This window comes from Heloderma suspectum, chromosome 1 (assembly GCF_057233095.1).
Source record: "Heloderma suspectum isolate Gila_16-S chromosome 1, 16-S_ref, whole genome shotgun sequence".
In the NCBI taxonomy this organism is placed as follows: domain Eukaryota; kingdom Metazoa; phylum Chordata; class Lepidosauria; order Squamata; family Helodermatidae; genus Heloderma; species Heloderma suspectum.
In genome coordinates this window covers 8,081,556-8,098,774 of record NC_139458.1, presented here as the reverse complement: position 1 = coordinate 8,098,774, position 17,219 = coordinate 8,081,556, and the positions used below count along the sequence as shown (strand labels likewise).

Sequence of the window (17,219 nt, the reverse complement as noted above, 5' to 3'; positions counted from 1 at the left end):
CAAACATCAGTGCCACTGGGCAGTGCTCAGGAGGATGGGAACATCTGGGGGGGCAGAAGTAACTGCTGGGGGGCTGTTGTTGCTGCCACCCAACATCTGCCACCTGAGGTGGCCATCTCGCTCTGCTTAATGGTAGGGCCAGCCCTGAAGACCAGTGTGGGATCACTGTGTCCCTGATTTGACATGCCCTTTGAAAAGCAACAGGACTGGAGGCAATCCTAGAACTGGCTTCGTATGGATTCTGAAAGTGCAGCATCTCCTTAGCCAAGCCGTTCTCTTACGTGTCTTGCCAAAGCAGGGAAAAGACCCTATTGCTGACCAGAAAGAAAAAGAAAAAGAAGAACATATTCAAGAAATGTGCATTGACATCTTGGAGCATTTGAACACTTCTGCAGAAGGGATGAGCAAAGTGAGTGGCTGGCATGGATTTGCCCTCAAGAAAACGAGAAGGGCCCTGCTGCATCTGATCATGACACGGTTCCTGCTAGTCCAGCATCCTGTCTCCATAAGCGGCTACAAGTCCCTGTTGCATCTCCTGTGTGTGGGCTTCCCTCAGGCAGCTGGTTGGCAAAATGCTGGACTAGACAGACCTTTGGTCTGATTCAGCAAGGCTCTTCCTATGTTCTTATGTCACCAGGATTGTACCTTGTGTGTGTCGGTCACCTCTACACACCCTTCCCAGGGGGTGATGAGGGAAGTACCTGGAGTTAGCAGAGTCTCTCCTCTGCCAAGTTTTAATTGAGCTTGTAAGGGTTACTAGAAAAGAAAGAGACTGAGCTAGTTACGGCACTAGCTCAGGGGAGATAAGCGACTGGAGCTAAGCTGCAGCTCTGGCTTGCAGAAAGGTCAACAATCCTGAAAACGCCCGAGCTGCTCAGCTTCGCCTGGGCTGCCTTCTCACTGCTGGCCCCCTGCCTGAAGCATCACTAGTCCCATTCAGAAGACAGCTGGCTGGGGCAACAGTCTTCCCTAGAGTTAGCCCATCATAGATGTTGTTCCAGCAAACTAAAACCCATGCACCTAGGGTAAGTATCAAATTATCCCTCCTTCCTCTTTCCAGGCCCTGTGGCCAAGGATGTTACTCTTTGTCGTGCCAGCTGCATACACCCCGACTTTGATCCCCCTCTGCAGATGTTTGAAAGAGCTGGCCCTCATTCGGCAGGACGAATCAGCTCTTTTCCTCGGATCGTGCAAAGGCGGTCAGTTTGTTACGGAGGGCTGGCCCACAGGCTTGAGTGAGGGGATTGCACTGGGAGGGTGATCTGTGCAAGGCAGTGTGAAATCTCCAGCCTCCACGCTTCCTCTCAGAAGGGCTCATCAGCTGGGGGTAGGGTGGGGAAAAGCTGGCCAAAGTTCCTGGTGGTGGCAGTGCTCCCACAGAAGGATGCTACTGGTCTCCCTGACATGCTAGTTTTCTGGATGCAGGGATTTCTGCATTTATTTTTGGCATGGGTGAGCATTTCATTGTGTGAACCGTCATGGAGGACCCCCGTCATACAAATTGAAAGTGGTGCAGCCCAGACACAGGTTTACCAGCTTAGTGAGAACTAGGCCTTTTGACACTACTACCATCTCAGGCCATGCTACAGGCCTTCCACCCTCCTGTCATTCTGAGGCAGAGTCTTTGAATCCCAGGCAATGTGGTATTTCATCATTGGCACTTGTCTGCAGTCAGCAAGAAGAACAAATTTAAAAGAGCAAAAATGTTTGCATAATGAAAAAGTCCTCGAAGGAGGACGGGCTGAGTCTCTTCCTGTGCTTCTTAGCAGGAATGGCTGGATAAAGCAGACTGAATCCAGAAAGTGAAGGGCTTGGCTGAGTCATAAATAGATAGATAGTCCCAGAAGCACAAAACACCAGAGCAAATCAGGCCAGGCTTCTAAAAGAATGAAACTACCACTACTACTGAATCTAGTGAACATGCTAGTTTTTATATAGATAAGAAACCCAGGCTAAAAAGGAAACTTATTTGGCTCCACCCAGCCACTTGGCACAAGTTCTGATGCGCCCAGAGCTGCTAATTAGCTCTGCACTTGCTAACTGGTTTTAAAAACCCAAGAACAAATTAATCGTTAGCTTGCACCCTTTGGGGATGTGATCCCCTGCCAACACTATTCCAGCTGTGCTAAACTCTGGGGAGAACAATTCTTTCTTGTCTCTGCTTTCCACCATTATGAAAATGAGGAATTTATTAAAACCTAAATATAGGTGACCATATGCAGCTAAATATGTATATGTTCACCAGGCACTTACCAAATAGCTCCAATCAGTTTCTGGAAACGTTCTTGTCCAAGAGTGAGATTTGGGAAGTTTATGAAGTGAAGAGTAGATCGCCATCCCTATTCTTTCAAGGCTACAGTAATGAATTTTCTTCTTGCTGCCGTTCTCTTTTTAGTCAATCTTCCAAGTGCCCAAGGAATTGTGTCAAGGCTCCTGGTAAGAATGTTCAGAAAACACTTCGTTTTTTCTTGAAAAAGAAGGATGCATCAGATCCCCTTTCACAGGGTGTTTATGGCTTATTGATAAAGTAACTTAATTTGAAGTTTATTGCACAAATCTATTAGGTTTTGCACTAGGCAGACATTCTGGAATCCCACATTTGCCAGGGTCATAGTAATAGCAAGAGGGGATGACATTGCTTCCCACTGTTCTTATTTCAGGGGGAGGGGTGAATTCCAAGGGCAGGGGGCACAAAACTCACCGGTTCTATTCCAGCTCCTTGCTGTAGGATAAAGCATGAAAGTGCATATTTTGGGAGTATTTGTGCATTTGGGGAGTGTTTGCACATTTTGGGAGGGATTTGTGCATTTTTGCAAGTGTGAATTCGCACAGGTATGAATTTGTACAAATCTAAGTCCACCAATGAACAGCTGACAGAGTGAAACACAGATGGAATGGATTTCACAAAATCTGTGCATCCTTACCTCTGGATGTTTTGGACTTCAATTCCCATCAACCCCAGCGAATGATCAGGGATGCTGAGGGTTGAGGTCCAGAACATCTGCAGGGCACCAGAATGAGGAAGGTTGCCTGAGGATATAAGAAGCTGCCTTGTATCAAGCCAGACCATTGGCCCATCTAACTCTTTATTGACTGCACTGACTGGCTGTGGCTTCCCAGAGTTTCAGACAGGACCTTTCCTAGCCCTACCCGGGGCTGCCAGGGCATGAGCCTGGGGCCTTCTACATGCAAAGCTAGGGGCTAGGGCTCTACCACTGAACCGAATGTATTTAAGATCGCAGCTTTCATGAATTTTATATATTGGAGGTCACAGATCAGAGGTGGGCGACTTGTGGCCTTCCAGACATTTTGGCTTACAGCTCCCATCAGCCCTAGCTAGCATGGCCAAGTCCCATATTATGGGAGTTGTGAGTCAACACACCCCCATCAGAGATGGCAGGATGCATGTTGGACCCTGCTTCTGGAGGTCTTCCCTGTGCTTCCTCTCCTGCCAATAGGTCTTGGCCTCCAATCCTACCCCAAGAGGAGCTTGGGCCCTGCAACTCTTGCATGCCCTGCACTGCAACATCCACACAGCCATCAGGAAGCTGTGGGCAAAACAAATCCCATTTCTTCTGAAATCCTTCCAAGGTAAGGGGTTTATACAGACAGGAATCCTACTTGTGCATGGCGGAGGGCCCCTATGAAATGACTCTCCTGAATCAAGTGGATGATGCCGTTCCTTTTTCTTTTTTACCTGGGAGTAAAGCTGAACTGCTGGTTGGTTTGCTCCTATGTGGATTAGATCCCCACCATCTTGATTCAGTTCTGCTGAAGGTGTGGGCCCCAGGCAACATGCCTTGGTAACATTCAAGGTAGACTCCTATCGTGTGCGTGTCCTCTTTGTGGAGATGGCCTTGGAAAGGGTTCAAAAACTTCAGCTGGAACAAAATTCAGCAGTGAGAGTTCTAACTAGAGCCTGCTGCAAGAAACATGTAACACTGATACTGGGCCAACTGCATTTGCTTCTGAGCCTAATTCAGTGTTGGCATTGACCTTAAAAGCCCTAAACGGCCTGGAACATCTTCCATCCGAGCCTGTTATCTGGGTCCTCTAGGGCACCTGCTATGCCATTTACATCCCTGTTCTTTGCAGTAATAGGCTACGTAAAGATTTACGTAGCCTATTACTTGAAGAACAGGGACTCAAATGGCATCCGCTATGTGAACACCATTTGTGTCCCAGCAGCCGGAAGTCCACCAGCGGCCAGAGCCAGCCAGCAGCTCCGCAGACTTGCCATGGAGCAGAGCCAGCCAGGGCCGGCGAGGATTCTGGGGGGGAGGGACGGATCACCTCCCCCCCTGCAGACCCCTGTGGACCGGTTCCTAACAGGCCACTGACCGGTACTGGTCCACGGCCCGGGGGTTGGGGACCCCTGCTCTAGGGTGCTGCCACCTGGGTATGCTATCACCCATCATAACCTGCCCTGTGCTACCTGCTGCACTTAAGTTCCTAATCCTCAGGGCCTCAGGCACGGTCATGGGCCAGGACCCCAGACCCCCATCCTCAGAGGACCCAGACCCCTTGTCCTCCAAGAGGCTCCAGAGATAAGAACTCAGGAAGAGGATTTGATCACAGAAAGGCATCATGAGGCTTCCACCTCCCCAGGACCTCGCTCCCCAGAAAGGTCCCAGGGAAGTTGCCTTGCCATCTTCGGACTCCAAGGATTCTGGCCATGAGGACACTCGCATGCCACAGCCACTCCAGTGTCATCACAGCATTGCTAAAACAGGCCAGGCCCCTTTAAGAGGCAAAGCCTCAGTCAGTGAGGAGACGGAGCCAAGGAGCCTGAAACAGACAAAGTCCTACTTAAGGCTCAGTCTTGATCTGCTCCTTGTTAGATCAAGCTACAGATAACCCAGTGTGGCTTCCAGCCCCACTTGGAGCTTTCTATGGTGCTGATCTCTTCCCATCTTTTTCTCTGGAGAACCTGACCTAACCTGACCTCTGCTAAAGGTCTGGCCATAGCAGAACCCTATAACCCAAGTTACATTGCAGAGCATCACCAGAACTCGCAGCCTGAAATGGTAAACACAGAGGTGAAGGAATTTCAGTCAGCCTTCCTCCTCCTCCTCCTCTTCTCTGGGCATGCTTTGTAACACCAGATAGCCACATGGGTTCCTCCTTGGCCCCTTCCCCCTCCCTTAAAACCTGTGTAGCAAGACCCCACATGCTCTCCACATTGGCCTGTCCTCCCATGAAAGATCCAGGCTTTTCATCCAGGCTGGAGTCCTGCTCACTCCCTTTGATCTTCAGTGGTGATCTTGGTCCCACCATTTTGGGAACTCAGATGGGTCAGGGCCTCTCCTGTCATGACACCCAGGCTCCAGAACTCTGCCTCCTCAGGATGTTGGCTTAGGCCCATTGCTCCTGGCTTTACACCATGCGGCAAACATGTTTATGTGCCAAAGGGCCTCTAGAGGTCAGTTTTTGTTTTCTGATATTCCTCACAATTTATTCATTTTTTATGCATCTCCATAGCTCTGGTACTGGTTTTGCTATTGTTGTTCTGTAACGTATTCAGTTATTTTGATTTTCTAGTCAGTTCTAATGCTCATTGCAAGCAGAAAAGCAGGAGGGCCTTTGCAGAGAGAGAGAGAGAGAGAGAGAGAGAGAGAGAGATGACATACACAATAGAAACAGGCTTGCTATTGATTTAGTGACTGAAAGGTTGTAATGGATGTTTTCTTTTGCCTTGTGGGGAGGTGGGGGGACACCTGTGTCTTGTGTTCAGTCATCCTAATTCAGGCAGCACAATCATTCTGCCTTTGCCCCGCAGGAAGCCCTGAGGTCAGCAGCAATGAATGGGAGCAGACGCTGCTGCAGGTAGGGGATTGCTAAGTGTCCACCTGGAACAGCCTGGGATGGCGACGTTGCTTTGGCAGGCCAGGCTGCAAGCCAGAGCACGTCTCGACACTGGCCTGTTAGCCACTATGCGTGGAGTGGATGGAGCAAGCCCCTATTCCATCTCAGCCTGGTCAATCTGAAACCCTGGAGTCGGACCATTGTTACGGTGGCCATGTGTCCTGCTTTGCAGGGAACAGGCCTCCCTTTGAAGGGCGGCCCAGTCCAAGTCTGGTTTACAGATCGAGAACCCAAGAAGGGAGAGCAGCAGGGCCTTGAGGCGGCCCATCCACTGTTCCACCTGGACTGCAGACTGAGCAGCCACAAGGTCATATGGTCACAGCCTTCTTTATTATGGTTACATGTATTGAATTTCTATTTAAATTATAGCCATTATTCTTACATTTGCACCTCGGTATATCAATTAGCATATGCAAAATCTTCTTTGGGGGAAGTGGCCACCCTACCATAGGTCAATCTAGGTCCATACTGCCTACTCTGTCTGGCAGGGGCTCAAGCCAAGAAGTGTCTTTCTCAGCTTTGCTACTTGAGATCCTTTTTGGCTGGAGTCTCCAGAAACTTAACCTGAGACCAGGGCCAGCCCTACCATTAGGCAGTGTGAAGCGGCTGCCTCAGTCAGCAGATGCTGAGGGGTGGGGAATGGCAGTGAAGGGTTGGAGAACAGAGCTGGGTGTGCCACTCCCCTGCCCTGCGCTGCCTAAGCCTGCGGCCCTCAGGTGCAGTGAGTGATGCTGTCCCATTGACAGTGTTGAGGTAAGCTACACCTGCCAGTACACTGGGCTTATCATAGAATAGTAGGGTTGGGAGGGGCCTACAAGACCATCGAGTCCAACCCCCATGGCTTCTGTACATGGAAGGGGAAGCTTGTCCTTCACCTCAGGCAGGGAAATCTTTTAGGCCAGCCCTGCCTGAGACCTTTTACATGCAAAGCAGGTGCTGTACCACTGAGCTATGGCCCTCTCCTAAACCTGACATCTCTCATGCAAATCTGATGGATGTGCACAAAAAATGCTGGGGCTTAGTGTAAACATCTTTGAATTGCTTCTGGAGTGCTTTCCTTAAAAATGATAAGGTCCAGTGTGACCCTTTCCCCAGGAATAGAAGCTATTTCCTCCTGCAGTGGCTTCCAGATGGCTGGGCCATCATGGCTCTCCATCAGCCCCTTGGCTCATCCCTTGGCCTCTGGACAGGTCTGGAGAATGACCACCCCTACTACACCACACACCCTGATTTTCGGATGCTCCTCTTTGCAATGCTGGGGGAAAAGGGTCAGCAGGGCGCATGAAAGACCTGCAACGACCATCTTAAGAATTTTGCAAGCTTAGAATTTCTTGAGTTTGATTATTTCACATCTTAGGGCCCTTTTCTGGCAGTTTCGCAGCCACTTTTCCAGAACAAATGTAGAAAAATGATGGTAGACTACTAACCGAAGACAAGGCCATGAAGCCAAAATATTTTCCCTCTGTTCTTCTTTGGTCTCCAGTTTCTGAGAAGGTCACTGGAGACCATTGATGATAGCACTTGGACCCAGAATCTGAGCCGGGAATTGGAAAACCAGATGACCAGTTATGCGGATCAGTCAACTGAAAAGGTCTGCTCTTCTGTGGAACACGTTTCTCCTGTTGTTCATTCAAAATCAGCCCTCCTGTTTACTTCTTATTTTCTTTCAGAGTTTCCTGTATAAATCTTGGGGCATTTCATTGACAAGCTGTGAAGATCTGATCTTTGTTCAGAGCCGGATGCAGCATTTGGTAGAACATGCTGATTATATGGATGCATCAGAGAGAGAGGTGAGCTGCTGGCACTCCAGGTCTTCCTACTTTGGCGCTATTTGGATCATTTCTGTTTCTTTGATTTCTTCCTTCTTTCCACTTGGCAGAAAGTCATCCAGACCCTCTCTTTTTCTGCAATGGGCCACTTGGACCTAACGTTGGCCATATTGCATGAATTTGGAGCTGGGATGCGCCTGAAAATGAAGGTGTCTGCAATCATCAGTCGCTATAAGGTAGGAGCCAGAAATGCAATCCTCTTCATGCCTACTCAGAAGTAAGTCACAGTGAGTTCTGTTCCCAGATACATGTGTATAGGATTGCAGCTTGAGTCATGTTGCAATAAACAGTTGGATTTAAGAACTGGCTTCTCCCTTCCACTAACATGTCATTTCATCTCCTTCAGGATTTGATTTGACACCCACGGAGGGAGGGGACAAAGTTTCTTGTGATTAATTACAATTTATTTTCAGTGAAGGCCACTGAATTTTTGCAGAGGTTTATGGAGTCCTGAACTCCTCTCAAATACAGAAGAGTGAAATTGTGACAAATTTATTGTATTGTATTGTCACAATAAAGTGTGACTTTTTTAGAGAGAGAGAGAGGAAGTAAATAATTAAAGTAGACACACACGGATACACACACACACACAGGACATGTGTGGTAATAGGACATGCATACTGTATTTCAGGGACAACTAAGAGGCTATTCATTGGCACTGCTGCTGCCCCGGTGAACAGGAAGCAACAAAAAGGGCAAAAGCTGTAAGGAAAAGGAAAAGCTACTTATTAAAGTCACAATAGCTCTGAAGAGCCTAAATTACATTTTGCCAGCTCACACTGGGCAGGCTGGTGCTACAATTGTATTTCAGGTAGTTGGATTTTAGAGGGATAGACACAAATCAGGTCTGTGAAAGGACAGGAGAACAACACAGAAAACACCGTATAGCAGGAGTGCAGAACCACTTTGGGAAGCCAAAGGGGCAGGGCCAAAATACCCCAAAGACCAGCCTATTTAAGCTTAATGCTGTTCCTGCCGGTAACTGAGCCTTAGGAGAGGCATCTCAACCTCTGAGAAACTGCAGAAAAGCCAGGGAACTACTAAAGAATCGGTGGTTGGGAAAGGGGGGAAGGGGGCATGGTCTTCTGGGGAACTCTAGAAGGCTGGATTTGTCTCCCAGGTGTGATGAAAGTTCAACAGCTAGCATGGAAGACACCAAATTGACAAGCCACAAAGACTATGCCTCATAACCCTTTCTGCCGCCCAGGACTACCACAAAGGCCGACGAGGCTACGTCCACCAAACACTGATGCTCACCTATGGCAAAGTGGCTCTCCAGGCCCCAAAAGAGCTCCTGTTCCCAAGGGTGGAGCCCAACATGATGAAGAAAGTCCTCTACCATTACCGGAAGAGCTGCCAGGCAAGTGCTTTGGCAGGGTGGGTGGACTTTGCTGGGACATTGACCCAGCAGTTCAGAAACAGACCTTTTGTGCCCTTTCTGCCATTCCTTGTGACTGGCCATGCCCCACCCTCACCCCAGAAGCCATTTTATGAATGGGCAAGACACCCTCAAGTTCTGCAATTTGCACAAATTTCTGAGCCATTTGTGCAAAGTATCAGCGAATTAACACAAATTTTCCTGAATCTGTGCACATTTGGCCATAACTTGCACAAATTGCTCAGAAATTTGGGCAAATTGCTACCAGTGGGGAAAAAAATGCTCAAAAATGCCCAGAAACCTGTGAGCTGGCCCGACTCACAGGGAGGCAGGTGCCACAGCAGGAACCAGAATGAAGTCCAGGGGGCTGAACCTAGGAACACCCATCCAACTCCACCCCCAAACAGATTTCTCAGACATCCCAGGGGAGGGGGGCTGATGAAGGGCCTTGGCATGTGCCCTCTGGCCGTGGGGCCCAGGAGCTTCACTCCACCTGCCGTGGAAGCTTGTGGGCCAGAGGGGATTCCTAGCCTGATCCCGGATGCACTGGAGCACCACCACTGCAGCTGTCCAGAAGGTGGTCCTACAGCTTTCATCCTGGCAGGTATCATGAGCCAATAAAGTTCTCCTTGGTTTTATCAAAGCTGTTGACTCCAGCCAGGCTTCCGGGTTGAGCAAATTGTTGCTTGTAGGCAGGCAGAGGAGCTCATCGACTGACACCCTCCTTGCTGAGCCTTCTGCCCATCTCCAGGACCACCCCCCCCCATGACATAGGGATCAAGTGGTGTTGGTGTGGTGTGGGGCTTGCGCTGTCTCGGCTTCTGGTCACAGTGCCTGGGGCTGGAATCAACTGGCCTTAACTCAGAGCCAGTGTAGTGTAGTGGTTAGACTAGCGTCGCATTGGGGCACGGGAGATCCCGGTTCTAGCCCCCAGTCAGCCATGAAGCTCACTGGGGGACTTTGGGTCACTCTCTGTCTCTTAGCCTAACCTACCTCGCAGTGTTGTTGTGAGGATAAAATGGAGAGGAGGAGGGTAAGCAACCTTTTCACGTCTGCAGGTGCATCTGTCTTTTTTTTTCTTGTGCACACTTGCCAATTTTGTCAGGGGGGGTCCTCTTTTCTTGCCCCCACTCCCTCCAATCTCTCTTTCCTTCCTTCCTCCTCCTCCTTCTTCTTTCTCCTCTTCCCCCACGTGCCCGCTGCTGCGTGGCGCTTCTCCCGCCCCCCACTCACCCCCCGCTTCCCCTGCCTAACACCACGCCCCGCTACCTTGCCACCAGCTTGCCTGCAGCTCCGGCCTGCTGCTCGCCCCTCCCCGCCCACTGTGCGCTGCTTCTCCCACTTTCCCCAGGTGCATGGATGCCTGCACATTCCCCCCCACACACACACCCTGCTGCTGCTGCCACCTTTCCGCTGCCCAGGCACTGCTCCTGCTGCTCACCTTAGAGCTGGGAAGCAGCAACTCGGGAGGTACGTCTGCTACTTCCTGCTTCCGGGACGCAGAGGCGAGCGGTGATGGAGCAGCGGGGGGAGGAGGCAGGGGTCTGGCCGGGGAAGGCAGGGAGGCCTGGTGGGCACCAGGGGGCCCGCAGCTGCCACGTTGCAGACCCCTGGTGTAAGCCGCCTTGGGTTTCTTGCAAGAGGGAAAAAGGCAGGATCTTTTTGGAGCTGCAGTTCCTAAGTCTCCCTGTCCCCAAACCAGCTTCCGTTGTTCTCTTAGCACACAGAGATATCACTTCTGTCATCCTTAGTGGGGAGGGGGCGCTACATGCCACCGGCCCCTAAGCTCTGGCAGGTTTTCTCCCATTCAGAACACTCAAGAAAGATCCATCTATTTCCTGGCTATTGAGAAAACATCTCTGGCCGTTCTAGGCCATTGGCCTGTAATCTGCTTAACAAAAGGTATGGTGAGGCCGTAAAAAAAAATATTTTTTCTGTGGTGAGCTGCCCTGTGGGGAGGGGGGACTTTTGTTGGCCGGGAGTAGGAGATGCCTCTGGCATCAGTAAACCATAATGGGCTCCACTGTCATGCTTCATTTGTTATTTGGCAACTTATAATGTACTGCTTCATTTTCCATTTCATTTTTCAGGTGCTGGGTGTCAGCATTGAAAACAAGGTAAGCTGGAAAGTTCTGACCTCAGTCAGTGTGGTCATGTCAGAATCTGTTTTTGTTGTCATTTGCTAATTTTTTTCTACATTTTAAAAAATGTATAAACTGCCCTTCATCCACAAGGGGTCCCAGGGCGGTGTGTTGTTGTTGTTCAGTCGTGTCCGACTGTTCGTGACCCCATGGACCATCGCACGCCAGGCCTTCCTGTCCTGCGCTCTTTCCTGAGTGTGCTCAAGTCCATATTCTTTGCATCAGTGATGCTATCTAGCCATCTCATCCTCTGCCGTCCCCTTCTCCTTTTGCCCTCAATCTTTCCCAGGATCAGGGTCTTTTCCAGGGAGTTCTCTCTTCGCATTAGGTGGCCAAAATATTTGAGCTTCAGTTTCAGTATCTGTCCTTCCAATGAGCACTCAGGGTTGATTTCCTTTAGGATTGACTGATTTGACCTCCTTGCAGTCCAGGGGACTCGTAAGAGTCTTCTCCAGCACCACAGTTCGAAAGCATCGATTCTTCGGCACTCAGCCTTCCTTATAGTCCAGCTCTCACAGCCATACCTTACTACTGGGAAAACCATAGCTTTGATTATACGGACCTTTGTTGGCAAGGTGATGTCTCTGCTTCTTAATATGCTGTCTAGGTTTTGCCATAGCTTTCCTCCCAAGGAGCAAGCGTCTTTTAATTTCATGGCTACAGTCACCATCTGCGGTGATCTTGGAGCCCAAGAAAATAAAATCTGTCACTGCTTCCATTTCTTCCCCTTCTATATGCCAGGAAGTGATAGGGCCAGATGCCATGATCTTAGTTTTTTTAATGTTGAGTTTCAAACCAGCTTTTGCACTCTCCACTTTCACCCTCAACAAGAGGCTCTTTAGATCCTCTTCGCTTTCTGCCATTAGGGTGGTATCATCTGCGTATCTGAGGTTGTTGATAATTCTCCCAGAAATCTTAATTCCAACCTGTGATTCATCCAACCCGGCATTTCTCATGATGTACTCTGCATATAAGTTAAATAAGCAGGGTGACAATATGCAGCCTTGTCGTACTCCTTTCCCAATTTTGAACCAATCGGTTGTTCCATGTCTGGTTCTTACTGTTGCTTCTTGACCCTCGTACAGGTTTCTCAGGAGACAGGTAAGGTGGTCTGGTACTCCCATCTCTTTAAGAATTTGCCAGAGTTTGTTGTGATCCACACAATCAAAGGCTTTAGCATAGTCAATGAAGCAGAAATAGACGTTTTTCTGGAATTCTCTTGCTTTCTCCATGATCCAGTGAATGTTGGTATTTGATCTCTAGTTCCTCTGCCTCTTCTAAACCCAGCTTGTACTTCCAGTAGTTCTCGGCTCACATACTGCTGAAGCCTAGCTTGTAGGATTTGGAGCATCACCTTGCTGGCATGTGAAATGAGCGCAATTGTGCGGTAGTTTGAACACTCTTTGGCATTGTCTTTCTTTGGAATTGGAATGTAAACTGACCTTTTCCAGTCTTGTGGCCACTGTTGAGTGTTCCAAATTTGTTGGCATGTTGGGTGCAGCACTTTAACAGCATCATCTTTTAGGATTTTAAATAGCTCGGCTGGAATACTGTCATCTCCGCTAGCTTTGTTGTTACTAATGCTTCCTAAGGCCCACTTGACTTCACTCTCTAGGATGTCCGGCTCAAATTCAGTGACCGCACTATCATGGCTATCAGGGACATTCAGATCTTTCCTGTATAGTTCTTCTGTGTATTCTTGCCACCTCTTCTTAATCTCATCTGCTTCTGTTAGGTCCCTGCCTTCTTTGTCCTTTATCATGCCCGTCTTTGCACAAAACGTTCCCTTGAGATCTCCGATTTTCTTGAAAAGATCTCTAGTCTTTCTCATTCTATTGTTTTCTTCAATTTCTTTGCATTGTTCATTTAAGAAGGCCTTCTTGTCTCTCCTTGCTATTCTCTGGAACTCTGCATTCAGTTGGGTATATCTTGCCCTTTCTCCCTTGCTTTTTGCTTCCCTTCTTTCCTCAGCTACTTGTAAAGCCTCATCAGACAGCCACTTGGCTTTCTTGCATTTCTTTTTCTTTGGGATGGATTGAGTTGCTGCCTCCAGAACAATGTTACGGACCTCTGTCCATAGTTCCTCAGGCACTCTGTCTATCAGGTCTAATCCCTTAAATCTATTCCTCACCTCCACTGTATATTCATAAGGGATATAATTTAGGTCATACCTGAATGGTTTAGTGGTTTTCCCTACGTTCTTCAGGGCGGTGTACACAACATTAAAGCAAACAAATAAATCTAATATAAAAACCATACAATTTCACATTGAAAGACAAATGAACAACTCTTCAATCAATAAACCAAACAAAAAACACAACAATCAATTCCGTTTAAAAACAAATTAAATTGTAAAATTCTAAAATACTAAAATGTTAAAATGCTTGGGCAAAAAGGAACGTATTGATAGGGTGCCGAAAAGAAAAGGAAGTGGGTGTCTTCCAATGGTATCTCCTGTGGGTGATGTATGCCAGACTTCCCTGACCTGGTGTAGTCCAAACCATCTGGAGGTTGCCTAGCCCTGGTCTAACCACTACACCTCACTGGCTCTTTTGGCAATTCAGGATGCGAATCTCAAGCTGGCCCTTGTTCAGAGCACGACCGATATCTGCCATGCCATCCATGAGACCCGGGACTTCCAGAACTTCAAGTTAACTTGCAAGAAAGAACTTCTTGATATCTTGTCGGTGAGTAAGGAGGATGGCATGAAGGTACAGGTCTCCTTAGACCCTTTTGCTGTTGTTACACCAGTGCCATCTTGTAAGCTTCCTCTTCGAGTACATTCACAAGTCATTCTATGGGGGTCCAGATCCATTCCAACTGATAGGTGGTTATGGCAGCCCTGCTTCCCCTGAGAAACTGATCCTGGGCCATCACTGAGGCACTGGGATAACAATCCTAATTTGGATTGGTTCTGGAAGAATGGCAAGGAGTCAGGTGTGAACTTTCACAGAGTCATATGCAGTGTCCAGTTGTGCATGTACACTTCTTTGGTAGAGCAGTTGGCCGCTATTTGGAAGTTAGAGTTGGTCCCCATAGCTGTACTCACATACAATGAAGGGCAGCACTTTTTGCTACTAACAACAAAGTTAAATAATGTACAGTAGATGTCTTGCATGGTTCATACTTTTCAGCTGATAAGAATATTCCTTTCTCTGCTGTGAGAAACTTCCTTTCCTGATAAGAAATTAAGCCCCCCTCCTTCTCCTCCTTGGTGAAGGCAGGGATGTGTGTGTTGTGACAGTCTTTAATTCAGTGAGACAAGACCTATAAAATCCTGAGTGGATTGGCCTGTTACTTGTTCACGTCTGAGAGAGGGAAGGTGTGTGAGCTGCTCAGGAAAAAGCCCCTGGGACAATGCCTGTTGTTTCTAGGGAACCAGAGCAGCTACATCTTGAGGTGAGGGCCACATGTAAGCTTTTATTTGCTTTTATTATCTGCATCCATTTCCATCAGTAAACTATACCATTCTTTCACATGAGTGGTCATGAGTCATATTGTTACCTTCGAATCTGTTTCGTGGACGTCCTGGCTGAATCAGGTCCCAGGTTTAAGACAAATTCTGCTTTGTCTTGAAATTATTATCATTCTCTCCTCCCTAGAACAGTTAAAGGAACAACATTACAGAATTCCACTCTTCTGGTGGATAGACACTTCCATCACATCCCCAAACCAAGTGTGAAGACAGGTCTAATATAAAAGCAGAGTTCACAGTGAATTCTTAAGCTTGGTTGCAAACCCAGCTTTGCCACTGAATTGACAAGGCATGGATATCAGCAAATTAAATGCTGGCTGTGCCACACCCATGAACTTGAGCACACTCCGGGAGAGAGCGGAGGACAGGAAGGCCTGGCGTGCTCTGGTCCATGGGGTCACGAAGAGTCGGACACGACTGAACGACTGAACAACAACAAGTGCCACACCCCTGATCCTCCCCACCACCACCACCACCCCATGCTTCAGGTGGTCTGCCTAATCCCACAGAAATGTTTGCCCATTTATTCATTTGTTAATTCATCCATCGCCTTATTAAAGGTAATTTTTTTAATGCCAAACTGCTCTGAGGATCGAAAGGGGTTGGTTTTCTGATGGCATCATGAGGCACTCAACAATTCGGGCTAAGCACAGCCAGGTTCAGCTTCAAACTTGCAGAACTGTGTTCTTTTCCAGAGTTTAGCCCTGTAGTAGAAATGCACCTCTGGATTAAATGCAGTGACGGCTCTTCCAGACAGACCTCATTGTTCTCAAAATGTTACATTTATCTTCTTCATTCTTGAAGACATTCTTCACCTGGAGCCATTATGGCCTTACCCAACCTGGTGTCTCCCACCGGATATTTTGGACTTCAGCTCCTATCAGCCCTGGCCAGTATGGCCAATGGTTAGGAACAGTGGAGGCTGGTGGCTCCAATGTCAGTGGGATGGTGAATCTGCTTCAGGTTTCAGTCAGAACCAGTCAGAACTCTAAAGGAGCCATCCAAGGTACAGAACCTCTGTACCTTGGATAGCTCCTTTAGAGTTCTAACTGGCTCTGACTGAAACCTGGAGCGGATTTACCACCCCACTGACATTAGAGCCACCAGTCTCCACTGCTTAGGAATGCTGGGCATCGTAGTCCAAAACATCTGGAGGGCCCCTGATTGGGGAACACTGCCTTAAGGTGTGTTTCGCCCCTTCTTGGTATCTTTTTGTGACTTGTATTACTATGTTGTGCCACTGGAGCCAAGTTCTCTGCCCCTCGATGTATTGTTCCGCATTTGTTTTGCCCCCTGTTGCCTTGTTCTGTCAGGATTTCATCAAGGAGGAGCCCCGGGAGTCTCTCGAGAGCCCGCTTCGTTCCAAAGCCATCGCTGCCGTTGCATTCCTAAGGTGGGCTATTTCCAGGCATGTCAGCGATTTCCTGGCCCTGCCAGGTCTGCATACCAATGAGCACCTTTATGTCCCGTAATGGAATCTTCACGGTTTGTGTCAGGATTCCTTTTGCCCCCACTGAACTTCAAACGCCGAATCAAACACAGACAAGAGGCTTCAATCCACAGCTTTAAATCCATTACCAAAAAGGGTCATACAGATGCAAATTCTCAGTGACTCTCGTTCCGCAAGAAAATGCCTTCAGGGGGTTCAAAAGATAGCTATGAAAGTTGCCCACCGTTTGAAAGGAAGGCGGGCTCACTAGCCTAACGTAAGGGGTGTGGGGAGGTCTCTCTCTCTCTTGTGGGGCTTCTAAGCACCGCTGTTCACGCAGGGCCAATCGGGTAGACCTCCTAAGTTCTGCCCCAGCCTTCTCCCTCTTGGCTCTGCGCCTGTGCCTGGCATCTATTAATTCAGACTCTCCAAACCCCGCCTCTCCCTGTTCACTGTCTCTCATGGGGGGGTGAAGAGGGACCCTCCTCCTCCAGCTGGACCTTTGAAACCTGAGGAGCCTGCCTAGCCATGTCTGGACTAGCCTGGGAAATGTCCTCCCTTATGTCTGGCGGTTCTTCTTCAGAATCTGAACTACTCTCCCACTCCCTACACTCAGAAGCACTCCTGACAGTTTGGGTCCCATGGCACTTTTCTGCCTAGACTGTTTTTCTTCATGATGCTTCTTGACCGACGGTGGTGGCTGGTGGCCAATCCGACTGGGGGGGCGGGGGGGGGCTGTGAAGGTGGAGCCAACGGGTCCCAGAGGCAGAGCCAAAGATGCCCAGGTTGCCACACAGCCTGCTCTCTTGCAAAGTCTAAGGGTCCTAGGGCACAACCCTGTGCATGTTCAGACAGCATAAAGCTTTTCAAAGTTAGAACAATTGGCCATCCATGCAGCAGAGCACTTTGTTAAGTCCTAACATGCTGCATCCAAGAGACAACAGCAGAGGGGCTGTTACAATTTTGCAATTTAGCCCCCCATGAACCCCCCCCGACCAGCTGTGACTGCTGATGGAGAGTCTCACAGCCTAAATTAGGCAACCATCACAAAAAGACTAGGGAGAACCCAGGAAAACAGGACCGGGTGTTTGCCTTCACCGAC

The 17,219-nt window shown here is 48.6% G+C and overlaps 1 protein-coding gene across 1 annotated transcript in view; it reads left to right on the top strand.

Annotated features, from left to right (window-relative positions):
• Positions 1-17,219, top strand: part of LOC146356867 (maestro heat-like repeat-containing protein family member 2B) — a 79,925-nt gene that overhangs the window by 26,733 nt on the left and 35,973 nt on the right. The window contains exons 13-24 of the mRNA XM_084826443.1: positions 299-409; positions 1,061-1,199; positions 2,396-2,436; positions 3,459-3,598; positions 5,784-5,826; positions 7,349-7,456; positions 7,536-7,655; positions 7,745-7,870; positions 8,902-9,054; positions 11,163-11,189; positions 13,778-13,900; positions 16,002-16,081. Of these exons, the coding sequence (XP_084682569.1) occupies positions 299-409; positions 1,061-1,199; positions 2,396-2,436; positions 3,459-3,598; positions 5,784-5,826; positions 7,349-7,456; positions 7,536-7,655; positions 7,745-7,870; positions 8,902-9,054; positions 11,163-11,189; positions 13,778-13,900; positions 16,002-16,081 (1,211 nt within the window). The remainder of the gene's footprint in view (positions 1-298; positions 410-1,060; positions 1,200-2,395; positions 2,437-3,458; positions 3,599-5,783; positions 5,827-7,348; positions 7,457-7,535; positions 7,656-7,744; positions 7,871-8,901; positions 9,055-11,162; positions 11,190-13,777; positions 13,901-16,001; positions 16,082-17,219) is intronic.